Source organism: Heterodontus francisci, chromosome 11, assembly GCF_036365525.1.
Source record: "Heterodontus francisci isolate sHetFra1 chromosome 11, sHetFra1.hap1, whole genome shotgun sequence".
Taxonomy (NCBI): domain Eukaryota; kingdom Metazoa; phylum Chordata; class Chondrichthyes; order Heterodontiformes; family Heterodontidae; genus Heterodontus; species Heterodontus francisci.
In genome coordinates, this window is record NC_090381.1 from 46,011,547 (window position 1) to 46,029,934 (window position 18,388).

Below are 18,388 nucleotides of genomic sequence, written 5' to 3' on the forward strand. Positions count from 1 at the left end.
TTCCTCCAAGTGGTGTTCAACATGGAGGAGTACTGAGTCATCAGCTGAGGGAGGGCGGTAGGTGGTAATCAGTAGGAGGTTACCTTGCCCATGTTTGACCTGATGCCATGAGACTTCACGGGGTCTGGAGTCGATGTTGAGGACTCCCAGGGCAATTCCCTCCCTACTGTATACCACTGTGCCACCACCTCTGGTGGGTCTGTCCTGCCGGTGGAACAGGACATGCCCGGGGATGGTGGTGACAGTGTCTGGGACATTGTAAGGTATGATTCTGTGAGTATGACTATGTCAGACTGTTGCTTGACTAGTCTGTGGGACAGCTCTCCCAACTTTGGCACAAGCCCCCAGATGTTAGTAAGGAGGACTTTGCAGGGTCAACAGGGCTAGGTTTGCCGTTGTCGTTTCCGTTGCCTAGGTCGATGCCGGGTGGTCCGTCCACCAAGGTTTCATTCCTTTTTATTGACTTAGTAACAGTTAGGTACAACTGAGTGGCTTGCTATGCCATTTCAGAGGGCATTTAAGAGTTAACCACATTGCTGTGGGTCTGGAGTCACATGTAGGCCAGACCAGGTAACGAAAGCAGATTTCCTTCCCTAAAGGATATTAGTAAACCAGATGGGTTTTTACAACAATCGACAATGGTTTCATGGCCATCATTAGACAAGCTTTTTAATTCCAGATTTATTAATTAAATTCAAATTCCACCTTCTGCTCTGGTGGGATTCGAACCCATGTCCCCAGAGAAATACCCTGGGTCTCTGGGTTACTAGTTCAGTGATAATACCATTACGCCACCGCCAACCCTCTAGATACATCTTTTGTTTCTTTACTTCTCTCATTACTACTCCCTTTGGCCTTGCATCACCAACTGTTTTGTCATTTAATCTCTCCTGTCTGCCGCTCCACCTTCCATTCTATTCTTTTTCCACCCTGAAATTTCACTTGCTTAAAACCTATCACATTTTTAACTTTTCGCAGTTCTACTGAAGGGTCATTGATTTGAAATGTTAACTCCGTTTCTCTCTCCATGGATGCTGACTGACCTTTTGAGTATTCCCAGCATTTTCTGTTTGTATTTCAGATTTCCAGCATCCACAGTGTTTTGCTTTTGTCAAAATTGAGGTTATTTCTATGTACACCCCTCTATTCATTCTTCTATCAGACCTCAAACTTCTTGACTTGTTTAATCACACTTCAGAACTTGAACCCATCCTCACCTTTCGATGATAAAGGTCTTAGCATCTTCAACTTGGCTGTTGAGTTTGAGAATTTTATTTGGCAGAATAATGATTATGTGTGTAAATATTATGGCCTGAACCTTAACACATTACTGAATCCTTGGTACAACCATTAGCAACTTAAATTAGCAATTACTGCCTGAATGTTATTTTAAACTGGTACAAACAGAAGTCAGACATTTGCAACAGGTTTGATAGAGAATTAAAACAGGGGTAGGTTCAGAGTTATACATTTTAAAGATAATTTTTTCAAATTCATTCCTGGAATGTGGGTGTCGCTGGCTAGGCCAGCACATGTTGTCCATCCCCTATTGCCCTTGAGAAGGTGGTGGTGAGCCGTCTTCTTGAACCACTGCAGTCCATCTGGTGCGGGTACACCCACAGTTAGGGTGGGAGTGCCATGTTTTTGACCCAGCAACAGAGAAGGAAAGGCGATATAGTTCCAAGCTAGGATGGTGTAAGGGGCTTGGAGGGGAATTTTCAGATGGTGGTGTTCCCATGCACCTTCTGCCCTTGTCCTTCTAGGTGGTAGAGGCCGCAGGTTTGGAAGGAGACTTGGTAAGTTGCTGCAGAGCATCTTGTCGGTGGTTCACACTGCTGCCACTGTGTGCCGGTAGTGGAAGGAGTCAATGTTTAAGGTGGTGGATGGGGTGCTGATCAAGCGGGCTCTTTTATCCTGGATAATGCTGAGCTTCTGGAGTGCTGTCGGAGCTGCACTCATCCAGGCCAGTGGACAGTATTCCATCACACACTTGACTTGTGCCTTGTGGATGGTGGACAGGCTAGTCTCTGACCTGCTCTCATTGCAGGTATATGGCTAGTCCAGTTAAGCTTCTGGTCAATGGGATGGTGGGGGATTCAATGGGAAGGATACCATCAGAGCCAAAGGTCTTATTGAAGTTCAGAGAGAGTGTTGAGTTTGCCAGATGTAACAGGTAAAACTTGATGTTAATCATACTGGCAAAATGGAGGGAGGTTCGTATGAAAACCATTGAGACATGACTTGATGTGAGCCAGGAAGGTAATCTTTCTCTGTAGGAGAGCTAGTAATTATATTAGAATACAAGAGCAGGAGAAAGGAAAATTTGTGAAAGTTGCAAGAGATAGCTTTAGTGGGGATAAGAAGGAAGATAGTCGATGATGATCATCAATAAATTTAGCAGGCTAATTAATAATAGATTGACAGATGTTTCCATGGAAGCATGCTACTAGACCACTCCCCACACTCCACTCCCCACAAACAAATTTGACACCATCAGAGTTTAGTTCAAAAAATTCCAAGTCTGCTACTAAATAAAATATACTTTTATTTGATTGGGTTTTAGACACTAAAACTGGTGGAATATTGGGCATAGCTGCAGCTTCCATTATGACACATTTATGTCAAACTGCACTCTCACTGTAACTACTGTTTGTATGTCAAATAAGAGGCCATTTGGGTTCAGTTTCCACAGAAAAATAAACTGAATTGCAGAATGTGATCCAAAAACATGAACAAGAATCCTGAAATGCAGTGTAACAAAAATAATTGAACTTACTAATCTCTGAAGTAATGAACAGTGTTTTCTTTGAGTTGTTCGATTTTTTGAAGCTGTTTGCCTGGGAAGCTGTCAAAATGGAAGTTGTTTCTTTGTGCTCCCTTCTGTCCATTGTCATGCCAAATCTAATCTTCTGACTTGTTTAATTTGTGTAGTGTCAGTCCTTAGAGATGGAACTGTCTCACAGTATGAAAAGTCACAGCATTTGCAACGTAGGTGTTGAGTTCACTAAAATTTTACTGCACAAACGTTTTGTTGGTTGACATGTATGGTATCATTAACAAGAGCCTGTACAAAAATCAACTGAACTGACAATACTGCATATACCAAATCTGCTCATCACCAATCAGTACTGGATGCAAGTGATTACATTTCTTGGTTAACTGCATGCAAATTAAATAGTATTGTGTTCCGGCCAGGTGAGAAAGAGGTCTTGGGTTCCTGGCTACAGACTGCACCATCTCGGCATGGGCTGCAGCAGTGTGTGCTGGCTGGCAGGTTGGCAGGCAACAGGAAGGGCACTGGTGGAGTGCCAGAGATGGGGGGATGAATGGTGTCTTCCTGAAAGAGTAGAAAATGTTCACGCTCCACAGGGCCACTGCCATTCCCCTGGGGTAGCGCCACAGCAATCCTAGTAAACTGTTGGAGGACAGATTGCTGGACTTCTATGATGCCCTGCATGCCCTTTGAATACTAACCCATAACCATGATGGCAGCAAACTAAGCTTGCATGACTTCAGTCTGAGCTTCCACTGCAGCACTCAGACATTGGCTGGTTTCTGCTTATGCTGCAATCGAAGCTGAGACATCAGACGTTGCATCATATTTGGGTCTGTAAGTGTGCAAATGGAGATGACCATCACTTCCATGCTGAAAAGCATGGAGTCCAAGCTCAACACAAAGCCCGATGCAAAGTTGGTGCCAGACTCCTCCATGCTGATTGGCAGGTTGTCAATGCACCAAGCATTTCATTGCGCATACCCATCAGCCTTCTTCTGTAGCCTTCCCAAAGTCCCCATCTGAATCCTCTGCAGCAGAACTAATATACGAACTCAGCCTCCGGAGAGCGAGCACCTGCAGGACCACTGCTCCCTGCCCTGGCTGCAAACCACTTGTGCCCAGTTTCTCACCTCATGCAGATCCCACCTTTATGCAATCCTCTAAATTATGTGCAGTGTCAGTATCTGGTGGCTGCAAATTTTAAATCAAGTGACGGTGTTTCTTCACCATTATCTTCTTGCTCTTTCACCATTGCCTGGCCAGGTGGCAGTGCTTGGGCATCTGAAAGGAGAAAGGCACAAGGGTAGGGTTGTGGTGAGGGTAGGGTTGTGGTGAGGGGAGGGGGAAAGCTAGAAGTGCATGTTTACACCATCTACAGCTTGTAAATCAGAAGAGATTGTGGGATGAACAGAAGTGGGATGTGAGAAGGAAGATTAGCTATGAGAATACCATTGTCTTCTATTGATTCAGCCCCAGCACTGGCCACAGCTTCAGTCATGGCTGCTCCAATGACGACGAGTACCATCTCCTCCATTGGGGTAACGATATGCAGGCATGCCGGTCTGCCACCTGTTATCTCTGGCTACCGCCGGTTCTGCATCACCGTGTCCTCCAAGAGAGACGGAATTGAGTCAGTGAGTGTGGTGCCATCTATTTGGGTGATGGTTGACTAGCTGACAGTGTGTGGAAGCTGTGAGATGTGGGTGAGAGGCTTGCTGCAGTGCCAAGGATGTGAGATGAAGTTATGAATGTTAGGTATGAGTCCTGATTAATAAAGATTGCTGGTAGGTGAGTGATGGAGTTGTGGTGCATTGAGCAGTGCCTGAGACTAGTGGTGCAGTCACTAGGATATTGCATTTGAAGATGAATTTACTGAATTTTGGCCTCTTGTGTGAGGTCATTGAAATTTTCGGCATCCGGGTCCTCGATGATTGACTCCTGGTCTTGACCTCCATGGCTATCTGGTCGCACTGCCTTCTTGGCATTTGGAGGGCCTCCTGGCCCCCTGTGGCTAAAGCATTTCTTTACTCCTTTGCACTCCTCCACCAAGTCCTGTAGTACACTGTCCAAGAATGTTGGAGGATACTCTCTTCCATGTTGTCCTTTTATTCAGTCACTTTTCACATCAGAGTGAGTTGGACAAGGACTTCCACGACTTGCTTCAACAACAATGCACCTCCCATTGAAGAGGTGCAGGCTACCTTTAATGAATGTAGACAAGTTTTAACTCGGATTATTAGCCTCTTAACAATTTTGGGGCCCTTGCTGAGGTGTGCACAACACACTTAGTGCTTTCTGCATGCTACATTCATGTTAATGAGCATGCGGCACCAATTTGGCATGCTGCCTGCATCACATCGAACAAGTGCAGGGTAATCGCACATCATGAGCCCCACGCCCATTCTCAGGCTGTCCAATTTAGTTCCCCTAATCTGTGCTCAGTAACATCCTGAAATGCCACTCTTCCAAAGTGAAAACTTCTTTTGAAAAGCTATGGGGAGCATGTATCCTTGCCACAGATACCTTCGGATTTGATCCAGCTTTTTCAAGTAATGATTTAATCACAGGCATTTTCACCCTCAAGGGAAGAAGTTACTTTTTTGAAATCTGCCTGCTGGCACAGAACAAATAGATTATATCTCAATAATAGAGATATGAGACCGATGGAGAATCCAGCAATATTTGGATAACTTCACCATATGATTTTGCTGCCATATGGCAAGCTAGCACCGGAACTGAATTTGAACTCTGCACAGAGATAAATTAAGTCAGCTCCGTCTCTCCCCATAATATTAGAAGTTCAGATAATTTGTGAACAATGATGCGTACCTTTTAAGATTTTAATTAAGTAAGGTTGAAAAGCAAATGCAGTTGAGTCAGTCAATCATGAAAGCTTGTGCGCTTTTTCAATTGGAACCTTACCATTGATCTGTTGAATACAGGGATGCTGGTATGCAAAGGAGATGAGAAAGATCAGTGAGGAAACAACACATTCAGGTATTTGGAGCAACTTTAAAAATAACATGCACCTTATTAATTATGGATGTGTTGGTGCTGTATTAAGGTGAACCTATCTAACGTCGTGCAGTTGTAATTCTGAACCGAGATGTGACAATTATTTTGACAATAGTATTATCCTTACCCTTGTAGAATCATAGAATGATACAGCAGAGAGAGACTATTTGGCCCATCATGTCTGTGCTAACTCTTGGAAAGAATTACCCAATTAGTCTCACTTCACTGCTCTTTCCCCATAGCCCGACAAATTTTCTTCCTTCAAGTTTTTTTCCAATTCAACTTTTGAAAGTGATCATTGAATCTGCTTCCATCACCTTTTCAGGCAGTGCATTCCACACCAATACAACATGCCTCTGGTTCTTTTGCCAATTACCTTAAATCTGTGTGCTCTGGTTACCAATCTTTCTGCCACTGGAAACAGTTTCTCCTTACTTATTCTATCAAAACCATTCATGATTTTGAACAATTCCATTATAACTCCCCCTTAGTCTTCACTGCTCTAAGGAAAATAACTCCTGCTTCTCTAATCTCACCAAATAACTGATGTCCCTCATCCCTATTCTAGTAAATCTCCTCTGCATCCTCTCCAAGTCCCTGATATCGTTCCTGAAGTGTGATACACAGAATTGGACACAATACAAAGAACAGTACAGCAAAGGAACAGGCCATTCAGCCCTCCAAGCCTGCGCCGATCTTGATGCCTGCCTAAACTAAAACCTTCTGCACTTCCGGGGACCGTATCCCTCTATTCCCATCCTATTAATGTATTTGTCAAGATGCCTCTTAAACGTTGCATTCGTACCTGCTTCCACCACCTCCCCCGTCAGCAAGTTCCAGGCACTCACTTCCCTCTGTGTAAAGAAGTTGCCTCGCACATCCCCTCTAAACTTTTCCCCTCTCACCTTAAACCTATGTCCCCTAGTAACTGACTCTTCCACCCTGGGAAAAAGCTTCTGACCATCCACTCTGTCCGTGCCACTCATAACTTTGTAAACCTCTATCATGTCGCCCCTCCACCTCCGTTGTTCCAGTGAAAACTATCCGAGTTTATCCAACCTCTCCTCATAGCTAATGCCCTCCAGACCAGGCAACATCCTGGTAAACCTCTTCTGTACCCTCTCCAAAGCCTCCACGTCCTTCTGGTAGTGTGGCGACCAGAATTGCACGCAATATTCTAAGTGTGGCCGAACTAAAGTTCTGTACAGCTGCAGCATAACTTGCCAATTTTTATCCTCTATGCCCCGACTGTTGAAGGCAAGCATGCCGTATGTCTTCTTGACTACCTTATCCACCTGCGCTGCCACTTTCAGAGACCTGTGGACCTGTACGCCCAGATCTCTCTGCCTGTCAATACTCCTAAGGGTTCTGCCATTTACTGTATACTTCCCACCTTATTAGATCTTCCAAAATGCATTACCTCACATTTGGCCGGATTAAACTCCATCTGCCATTTCTCCGCCCAAGTCTCCAACCGATCTATATCCTGCTGTATCCTCTGACAATCCTCATCCCTGTCCGCAACTCCACCAACCTTTGTGTTGTCTGAAAACTTACAAATCAGACCAGCTACATTTTCCTCCAAATCATTTATATATACTACAAACAGCAAAGGTCCCAGCACTGATCCCTGCGCAACACCACTAGTCACATCCCTCCATTCAGAAAAGCACCCTTCCACTGCTACCCTCTGTTGTCTATGACCGAGCCAGTACTGTATCCATCTTGCCAGCTCACCTCTGATCCCATGTGACTTCACCTTTTGTACCAGTCTGCCATGAGGGCCCTTGTCAAAGGCTTTACTGAAGTCCATATAGATAACATCCACTGCCCTTCCTTCATCAATCATCTTTGTCACTTCCTCAAAAAACTCAATCAAGTTAGTGAGACACGACCTCCCCTTCACAAAACCATGCTGCCTCTCGCTAATAAGTTCATTTGTTTCCAAATGGGAGTAAATCCTGTCCCGAAGAATCCTCTCTAATAATTTCCCTACCATTGACGTAAGGCTCACCGGCCTATAATTTCCTGGATTATCCTTGCTACCCTTCTTAAACAAAGGAACATTAGCTATTCTCCAGTCCTCTGGGACCTCACCTGTAGCCAATGAGGATACAAAGATTTCTGTCAAGGTCCCAGCAATTTCTTCCCTTGCCTCCCTCAGTATTCTGCGGTAGATCCCATCAGGCCCTGGGGACTTATCTACCTTAATGCTTTGCAAGACGGCCAACACCTCCTCCTTTCTGATAACGACATGACCCAGACTATCTACACTCCCTTCCCTAGACTCATCATCCACCAAGTCCTTCTCTTTCGTGAATACTGATGCAAAGTACTCATTTAGTACCTCGCCCATTTCCTCTGGCTCCACACATAGATTCCCTCCTCTGTCCTTGAGTGGGCCAACCCTTTCCCTGGTTACCCTCTTGCTCTTTATATACGTATAAAAAGCCTTGGGATTCTCCTTAATTCTGTTTGCCAATGACTTTTCATGACCCCTTTTAGCCCTCCTGACTCCTTGCTTAAGTTCCTTCCTACTGTCTTTATATTCCTCAAGGGCTTCGTCTGTTCCTAGCCTTCCAGCCCTTACGAATGCTTCCTTTTTCTTTTTGACTAGGCTCACAATATCCCTCATTATCCAAGGTTCCCGAAACTTGCCAAATTTATCCTTCTTCCTCACAGGAACATGCCGGTCCTGGATTCTAATCAACTGACGTTTGAAAGACTCCCGCATGTCAGATGTTGATTTACCCTCAAACAGCTGTCCCCAATCTAAATTCTTCAGTTCCTGCCTAATATTGTTATAATCAGCCTTCCCCCAATTTAGCACAGTCGGCTTATGTCCCCCTGAAGTCTGTTACTATCCTCCTCACTGCTTACTACATTTCCAAGTTTCAGGTTAGAAGGAAACTTGAAAATTATGCCCTGTATACCCAAGTCCAGGTCATTGATATATCAAACAAAAAGAACAGTGTTTCCAACACTGACCCCTGAGGGACACCACTGTATACTTTCCTCCAGTCTGAAAAACAACCACTTAACACTATTCTCTGCTTTCTGCCCCTTTACTAACTTTCGATCCAAACAGCCACTCCCCCTTCAATCCCTGGGCTTCAATTTTGCTAACAAGCCTATTGTACATTATTAAAAAACTGTTCTTGGTATATATACCTAAATTATAATGCAGTAGCATTCAATGTCACTGCTGTGAGACGAGTTGAATGGTACTTTATTCCTATGTTGTACTTCTGTTGATGGCTGACCTATAGCTTGATCTTTTAAATTGAGCTGGTTTCTCATAGTTAACTCAAGAGACAATAAGGTATAAAAATATTCCAGATGTAAATGTAAATCCTGATCCATTTTCCCTGCAGAATAATCAACGAGAGCCCCACTGATTTATTGGTGACATGAACTACACTTAATAAATGTGCGATTTTTAAAGACAAGAATGAACAAACTTGCACAGAAGCTCAGGGTGTCCCAAAATGCTTCACAGTCAATGAAGCACTTTTTGCAGTGTAGTCACTGTCCTAATATCGGCAAAAATAGCTGCCAAATTGCCAAGGTGCCACAAATTACAATGAGATAAATGATTAAGTTAAGCTTTCTTTAAGTGATTTTGGCTAAGAGATAAATATTGGTCAAGAAAACAGAGAACTCCTCTGCTTTTCTTTGAATAGTGCTGTGGGATCTTTTACATCCATCTGCAAGGCAGACAGGACTTTGGTTTAACATCTCATCTGGAAGACAGCACTTCAAAGTGCACAGCACTCCCTCAGTACTGCGATGAAATGTCAGGCCAGATTGTGCAAGTTTTTGAATTTGGGTTTGCATGCTTGCACTTGTATTAAATCTGATCCTGATTGTTCGGCTATCAGTTATGTAAAAGCAACAACAATGAGGCTTAACTCAAAAGTAATTCAGCAATGTGCTTAAATCTATAATGATAACCTCTACCCTATTTTATAAATCCCCACCACCCTGTTTCTCATTTCCTGAAATCAGTGACTCAAATTGTGCCAGCAACACTTTAGTACCCCATGCATGGACTTTTTTCATAAGTCAACCATAAATAACTCTATTTGACTGTGGGTGGCATTACAGTAGCCCAATTCTGTACTTACCTCACAGTTATACTGATCAGGAGGAGAATCCTTGGTAGTTTCTTCTTTCTTCCTCCCCAAGGAACACAGAGGACAACTCATTCCTCCCCAAGTTATACATGCTGCACATACAATCTTCTTTTTCATCACTGCACTCATACATATGTAGACAATACACAATGTGCATCTATCGGACAGCTCCTAATTTTCAGAGCAAATTGGAACACTGTGTGTTCACAGTCAATATAAACTCATCAACATGAATGAGATCCTCCTCAGTTGCAATGCTCAGTAAATATACAGCGTGAACTAATAGATTGTGTATTCAAATTATAATGTTCAAACATTTAAAATCTTTATTAGCACAAAAATCTATTATAAAAGTGAGCCTGTTCATCACACATTTCACAAAATCTTTCATGGACCACGTATATAATTTCAATCATGCTTCTCATTTGGTTCAAACTCTCCAGTTCATGCAAAAAAGGGGTGCATTATTCTTCAGACTTAGTTTTAGTAAGTGATAATTAGAATACACATCCAATTGATGGAGTGATGTTGCCATGGTCTTGCAAGATATCGTCTGTGCTTAGAAGCAAATACAGGAAACTGCAATGATCCACTAAAAAAAGACTTGCATTTATAAAGCGCCTTTCACAAAGACCAGACATCTCAAAGCACTTTACAGCCAATGAAGTACTTTTTGAAGTGGAGTCGCTGTTGTAATGCAGAAAATATAATGGCACCATTATGATTAATGCTGCAAATTAATTACTTTGATCAGTTTTGGTAAAAATACAAAAATCAATTTGTAAATACAGATAATTGTTGTTATAGTGTTTGTGTAACAGGGACTTTGAGAAGGCAGATTTTATAACTAAGCCTTGCAGAAATCCTCCAAAATTGATGACAACTTAAAAACTCTGCTTTCAGTGGGCTCAATCTTAATTTCATTTTAAGTTAATTTAACTGAATGGCGGGGCTTGTGGTAAAATAAGGAATTAAAAGGGTACACAATTAGCCTTTCTGTTCAATTGCAGTCATTGGTAGAAAATCTAGCTCACAGCCCCAACAACCACAGACAAAACAATGCAACAATATAACCAGACAACAAGTCAACAGCAATTCCAGGACATGTACCTGTACCAACGTAACTGTGCTGCCATAATTCTTTTCCATAGATATATTGCAATTCATTCTAGAAAAGGAGGGTCAGTGTCCAATTGGATAAAAAATATTGGCTCAAGGACAGAAAACAGCAAGTCGTAGTAAATGGATGTTTTTTAGACTGGAGGATGGTACACAGCACTGTTCCCCAAGGGTCAGCCCTGGGACCACTATTTTTTTTGCTATATATAAATGACTTGGATCTTGGAATACAGAATAGAAATGTGCTGATGACACCAAAACTGCAGTTGTAGCAATCAGCAAGGATGATATGAATCGCGTGCAACAGGACTTCGATAAGCTGGCGGAGTGGGCAGACAAATGGTAGGTGGAATTTAATACTGACAAGTGTGAGATGATGCATTTTGGTAGCTGCAATAGGGAGAGGCAATATATACTTAATGGCACAGTTCTAAAGAGTGTGCAGGAACAGAGGGACCTGGGAGTGCATGTGCATCAATCTTTGAAGGTGGTAGGACATATTGAGAGTGGTTAGTAAAGCATATGGGATCTTGGGATTCATAAATAGGAGCATAGAGTACAAAAGCAGGGAAGTTATGCTGAACCATTAAAAAGCTCGAGTTAGGGCATAAATGGAGTACTGTGTGCAGTTCTGGTCACCACACTGGTTGTGAGGGTTCTTGAGAGGGTGCAGAGGAGATTTACCAGAATGGTTCCAGGGATGGGGGAATTTAGTTACAAGGTTAGGTTGGAAAAGCTGGGGTTATTCTCCTTAGAGCAAAGGAGATTGAGGGGAGATTTTGTGGAGGTGTACAAGATTATGACAGGCTTAGATAAATTGGACAAAGAAAAACTGTTCCCGTTAATAAATGGTACAAGGACTATGGGACACAGATTGAGGTTTTTGGGCAAGAGAGGCAAGGGAAATACGAGGAAGAACTTTTTTATGCAGCAGGAGGTAATGACCTGGAATTCGCTACCCACAAGGGTAGTATCACTTCAAAAGGAAATTGGATGGCCACTTGAAAGAAATAAACTTGCAGGGCTACAGTGATTGAGTGGGGAAGTACGATTGGCTGGATAGCTCCGTGGAAAGCTGGCAAGGATTTGATGTGCTGAATGGCCTCCTTCTGTGCCGTAAATGAGTCTATAAAAACATTTCAAAGCCAATAAAAGTGCAGTACCTCTTTTGTAGCTGTGGTTAGTCCTGTCACTGTGCCCTGTGTAAGGAAGAAAAAAAGCATAATGTCACATTGAGGAACTAATTATTTGCATTAGCACTCAATAAATATCTTAACAAACTTTACATTAGCAAAATATGTTCTGTGAAAAATTGGAGCATTTTCAGATTTTCACAAATTTTATTGACTCAAGCAAATGACACTTCATTTGATAGTTTTAATACTTGCTTGGGGGAGGGTAACAGATAAAGTGTTTTCCTCAATTTAGAATGAAATGGTGTGAACGTTAGTGATACCATCACTTAATATTCTCTAAGCCCAGGAATCAGATTCAAAAAGCCCTGCATAAGTTGACCCAGTCACATGACTGGTCAACTTAGGTGTAAAACCAATTCTTGAGCTGGTTTTCAACCAGAGGACAATTTTAGATGAAATAAAACAGAAAATGCTGGAAATACTCAGCAGGTCAGACAGCATCTGTGAAGAGAGAAACAGAGTTAACATTTCAGGTCGATGACCTTTCATCAGAACTGGAAAAAGTTAGAGATGTAACAGGTTTTAAGCAAGTACAGAGGCACGGTAAGGGGGGATGCAGGGTGAAGAACAAAAGGGAAGGTCTGTGATAGGGTAGAGGAAGTGTGATGGAGTTTTTGTGTGTAGACTGAGTTCTATACAGCTTTTTGTTTCAGAGATACAGCACTGAAACAGGCCCTTCGGCCCACCGAGTCTGTGCCGACCAACAACCACCCATTTATACTAACCCTGCAGTAATCCCATATTCCCTACCACCTACCTTCACTAGGGGCAATTTACAATGGCCAATTTACCTACCAACCTGCAAGTCTTTGGCTGTGGGAGGAAACCGGAGCACCCGGCGAAAACCCACGCGGTCACAGGGAGAACTTGCAAACTCCGTACAGGCAGTACCCAGAATTGAACCCGGGTCCCTGGAGCTGTGAGGCTGCAGTGCTAACCACTGTGCCGCCCTAAAGTGTTTTATTTTTTTGGGACAGTCCCTGATTTGAAATTGAAACTAAAGGCTTCCAGGTTCTAGGAATACAAACCCAGGTTAGACAAACAAAGAGTCCTGTGACTGAGAAAAAAAATGAAGTTTTTTTTTAACCAAGGACATGTTACTGGAGGTTATGTTTCAATTTGACCAGAAGGCTTTTGAGAGTTGAGAAGAATACTGCAATGGATAGAAAAATCAGCCAGTTATTGTTTAAAGAGACAGGCTGAAAGCTGCAGGTTTTTGTGCTTCCAGATAGTCAGCACAGATATGATGGGCCGAAGGGCTCGTTTCTATTCTGTATAACTCTATGACAGAGAGGCTGCTTGGAATTGAAACAGCTGGTTGAAGCAGTTGTTTTGACTGCAGGCAGAGGAGCCTGGACTGAGGGCTGACAATTGGTGAATGACTTATGGTAGTTGTCTTCGGTGACTGAAACATTATCAGTGGAACCATGCCATCAGGACAGTGGTGAGCAAGGCTGAGTCTGTTCAAGAGGTCACAAAACCAAACCGTTAAAGGGAAGATTGCATTGCTCACTATCGATGGGACCTCATTACTTCCGTTTCTGCATCCGGCAGGACAGAACTTGAAAAACTACCTTAGCTAGATCCTGATTTTGTTGGACTGTGGGACTGTTGGACACCATCTTGCTGATAAGTCTGATCACAGCACTAGTAAGGACTACCTTTGTTGCATCTGCTAATTAACGTGTAACCTTTAAGATATACATACATCTATCATGATTAAACTGTTAGTTCATATTTAATTTATATTGGTTTCATTGTTAAATTAAAATTTATAAAAATGAAATGTTCTCCATTTGGTTTTTGGTTTCCTAAATTGGGGTGAGTAAATGGATTCAATTTTTGTGTGGTTTGTTGGTGGTCTCCACGGGGATCTTAACAGTAGGAGAGCTTAAATTACCAAAGAGATGATGGTGCAATGCAAAAAGAAATGTTAATGGGACAAGTAAAGACATAGATGATGGGCCTAGAGGACCTGTAAATATGAAAGCAGAAGCATCACCAACAGTTGCCATTCAAAAACAAAAACAAAAATAAATTGGGGCACAGGTTATGATCTGAAATTGATTTTGTATTGTTGAGTTTGTATTGTGCCTAATCAAAAGATGAGGTACTGTTCCTTGAGCTTCGATTGAACTTCATTAGAACAGTTTAGGAGACTGAAGAGGTCAGAGTGGGAGTGGGGTGGAGAATTAAAATGGCAGGCGACCAGTAGCTCAGTGTCATACTTGCAACTGAATGGAACTGAATGTGCAAAACAATAACTCAATTGGTCTTCCCAATGTTGAGGAAATTGCGTTGGGAACAGCAAATGTAGTATACTAAATTGAAAGAAGTACGAGTAAATCACTGATTCATCTGGAAGGAGCATTTGTGGCCTTGGATGGTGAGAAGGGTGGATGTCAATAGGCAGGCGTAGCATCTCCTGCACTTGCATGGAGAGGTGCAGTGGGAAGGGGAGGAGCAGGGTTGGGTGTGATTGAGGAGTGGACCAAGTTGTTGCCCCTTTGGGATGCTGAAAGGTGAAAGGAGGGGAAGAAGGTGGTGGTGTCACGCTGGAAGTGGCGGATGATCCATTGAATGTGGACACTGGTGGGGTGAAAGGTGAGGACAAGGGAAATTCTATCGTGGTTCTGGTAGGTAGCTGGGTGGGGTGGGGGAGGTGGTGGGTATGGGGTGAGAGCAGAAGTGCAGGAAATGGAACAGTCACAGTTGAGGGCACTGCCAACACCAGAGCTGGGAGTGGCAGTGGTGGTGGGGGGGAGGGCATGGAATTCTCAGTTAAGGGAAAAGGAAGACATATTGGAAGCGCTGGTATGGAAGGTAGCATCATTAGAACAGATGCAATGAAGACAGAGAAACCAGGAGAATGGAATAGAGTCCTTACAGGAAGCAGGGTGGGAGGAACTGTACTCAAGGTAGCTGTGGGAGTCATTGGGATTCTTGTGGATATTGGTCAATGGCCTATCCTCAGAAATGAAGACAAAGATGTCAAGAAGGGAAGAGAAGAGTGGGAGCTAAACTATGCGAAGACAAGGAAAGGGTGGAAATTGGAAGCAAAGTTGATGAAATTTTGCAGATCGGGGCAAAAGCAGAAACAACACTGATAGAGTCATGAATATTCTGGAAAAAGAGGTGAGAGAAAGGGGGCCTGAATAGAACTGGAAAAAAGAATGTTCCACATATCCCACAAAAAGGCAGACATAGTGAGAAGCGAAATGGGTTCCCATAGCAACATCTTTATTTGGAGAAAGTGAGTAGAGTTAAAGGAGAAATTGGTCTATGTGAGAACAAGTTCAGCCAGGTAGAGGAAAGTTTTAAATGATGTAGGCCACCACTCAGAGACTCTGGGAAAAACACAAGTTTGATGTTTAAAGTTTAAAAATAAAGATAAAACATAGCAGAAAAAAAGGAATAAAATGTGGTACAACACAGAGGTAAAGTTAAAACAGTAGACAGAATGGAGAGAAAAGGAAAGACCATAGGCCATTTTTAATAACATTGTTAATTCTACATAGAGAACACATTTAGAAAGTCACTATGAAAAGTAACCAGTGGAAATCTTCTCCCAATGAGAAAACATACATTTTTCTTTTTGAAAGTGTTATGTTTTGTTGAATGAATTCTCTTTGGTTCACTGGCTGGCGATCTGAATTTATCTTATCTTATCTTAGAGATACAGCACTGAAACAGGCCCTTCGGCCCACCGAGTCTGTGCCGACCATCAACCACCCATTTACACTAATCCTACACTAATTCCATATTTCTACCACATCCCCATCTGTCCCTATATTTCCCTACCACCTACCTATACTAGTGGCAATTTATAGTAGCCAATTTACCTATCAACCTGCAAGTCTTTGGCATGTGGGAGGAAACCGGGGCACCCGGAGGAAACCCACGCAGCCATTTTTTAAAAGACGAACTACCAGCAAAGTCATCCGTTTAGCTTAAGATGATCACCTAGTTTGCTACACTGTATCCTACATTGCAAAAGACTGTGAGAAGAGAGACAAAATGTCTGTGCATTTCCCAGCAAATATCAAGACCCAGGAAGTTTAAAGGAACTGCCTGTTCTCTCAGCAAGCAGAGAAAAACTGCTAACTGCTATGTTTGAATGACTGAGTGACTGTCATGTGACAAGCCTCTCCCCATCTGTGGTTTTAAGCTAGTGTTTTCTCTGCAGCAGAGGAGAAGCAACTGGACTCTGACAATGAGCAGACTCTAAGTGGGGGTCCTTCTCCCTCTCTCTATCTCCATTCCAGCTTGAAAGCTTTCAAAACTATGTTGTTGACTGACCATCTTTGCATACTCTGGCTACAATCAGAAACCCTGTTGGAGGAAATCATCCACATCGCTATCTCCAAGAGACTCCCCGAACCAGTCATCTACCTCTTCAAACTAAAAGCCTCAGGACCACTGAATTCAACTAGAAGCTAACCAAATCACCAAACTCCACAGACTGTATACCTTTTCGTATGGACTCTAACTCAAACAATCTATCTTTGCCCACTCTATAACTTACTTGTGTGTGTGTAAACCTCTAGTGTGTGTGAGAGAGTGAAAGTTGGCACATTGTTTATTATTTTATTAGTTCGGTTTAGGTACGATAAAGTTAACCTCTTTCTTTGTTAACTCAAGAAAACCTGTCCAATTGGCTCTTGTTATGATCATAGCAAGTAAGTAATCAAACACCTACTGAATTGGCCAGTACATCCACTTTAAGAAAGAATCAAACCTGTTGTCGTCAAACAAGGAGGGGAAAAAGGGGGAAGCCCTTCAACCCCTCCTCACTTGACTGTAACAAAAAGTTTTTATTTTTAACGTTTGATTGCATAAAACCTTTAGCATAAGAAAATATCTCTTGACATTCCAGCAGCTTTATTACAGCAGGATTAGAATTTGTTTCAACCCTCACAGCACAAGCGCAAAAACACAGGCAGCACCAGGAAAATGGACATCGCTGCAGCTGGCAGTAGTCTCATGGCTAATAAAGGAAATTAATTCTTTATTTTTGCAATTGTGGGGGAACCGGTCAGTGCTGCCTTGCAGATGAAAGTTTTTGTAATTCAACAGTTTTGCAATTTGAATTAACTAAGTGTATGTAATAAAAATTATTTTTAGAACGAGTTCATTTTGTGATATAGGAACTGCATGAAAAAAAGCAGATTCATCCATAGTGAACATTAATAGCCATAGGATTGAAAGGGAAGGGGATTTTTATTTATTCAGTACTGGAATATTGTGTCCAATTCTGACTTTAAGAATAATTTGAAGGCTTTAGAGAGGGTGCAGTAAAGATTTACAAGAATGGTTCCAGGGATGAGCGACTTCAATTATTCATGTGACATGACACAACCATACTGGATCCCGTGTGCGCGGCACAAGTCGTCATAACCGCAAGCAAGATTTATGTTACTCTTACAACATACACCCCAGAGATTGGATTTTCAACACTTGTGGGGTTGAAAACAAAGAGGAGGAACTGGCTGAATGTGGAGCCTGACATGAGACTGAGGCTCACCAGCATGGAACCAGACATCACCTCACTGGGGTCTCATCAAAAGCAGCAGCATTCTTCCCATAAATTCCAATGAGTGTTTATGCGGTGGCAAGCGAAAGTGGGTGGGGGTAGGCCTGGTAGGTGGCCCCCGTGTTCTTATCCCTCACCTAAGTGATCGGCGGACCAAAAAGTTTAGACAGAGTAGAGAGAAACTGTTCCCATTTGCAGAAAGGTTGAGAACCAAAGGACACAGATTTAAAATGATTGGCAAAAGAATCAAAGGCGGCATGAGGGGAAACTATTTTTAAGCAGCAAGTGGTTCTGATCTGGAAATGCACTACCTGAAAGGGCGGAGGAGGCTGACTCAATCATGGCTTTAAAAATGGAATTAGGATAAGTCCTTAAAGAGAAAAAATTTACAGGGCTAAGGGGAAGGGTGGGGGAGTGGGACTAACTGGAATGCTCTTGCAGGGAGACAACATGGACTTGACAGGCCAAATGGTCGCCTTCTGTGCTGCACCGATCTACGATTCATGGGATAAGGGCATCACTGGAAAGGTCAGCATTTATTGCCCATCCCTAATTGCCCTTGTCATACAAGTGAGTGGCTTGCTAGGCTATTTCAGAAGGCAATTAAGAGTCA

At 42.7% G+C, this 18,388-nt stretch overlaps 1 protein-coding gene across 1 annotated transcript in view; it reads right to left on the reverse strand.

Moving 5' to 3' along the window:
• Nucleotides 1-18,388, reverse strand: part of clstn2a (calsyntenin 2a) — a 540,968-nt gene that overhangs the window by 376,242 nt on the left and 146,338 nt on the right. The window contains exon 2 of the mRNA XM_068041418.1: nucleotides 12,210-12,245. Coding sequence (XP_067897519.1) covers nucleotides 12,210-12,245 — 36 coding nt within the window. The remainder of the gene's footprint in view (nucleotides 1-12,209; nucleotides 12,246-18,388) is intronic.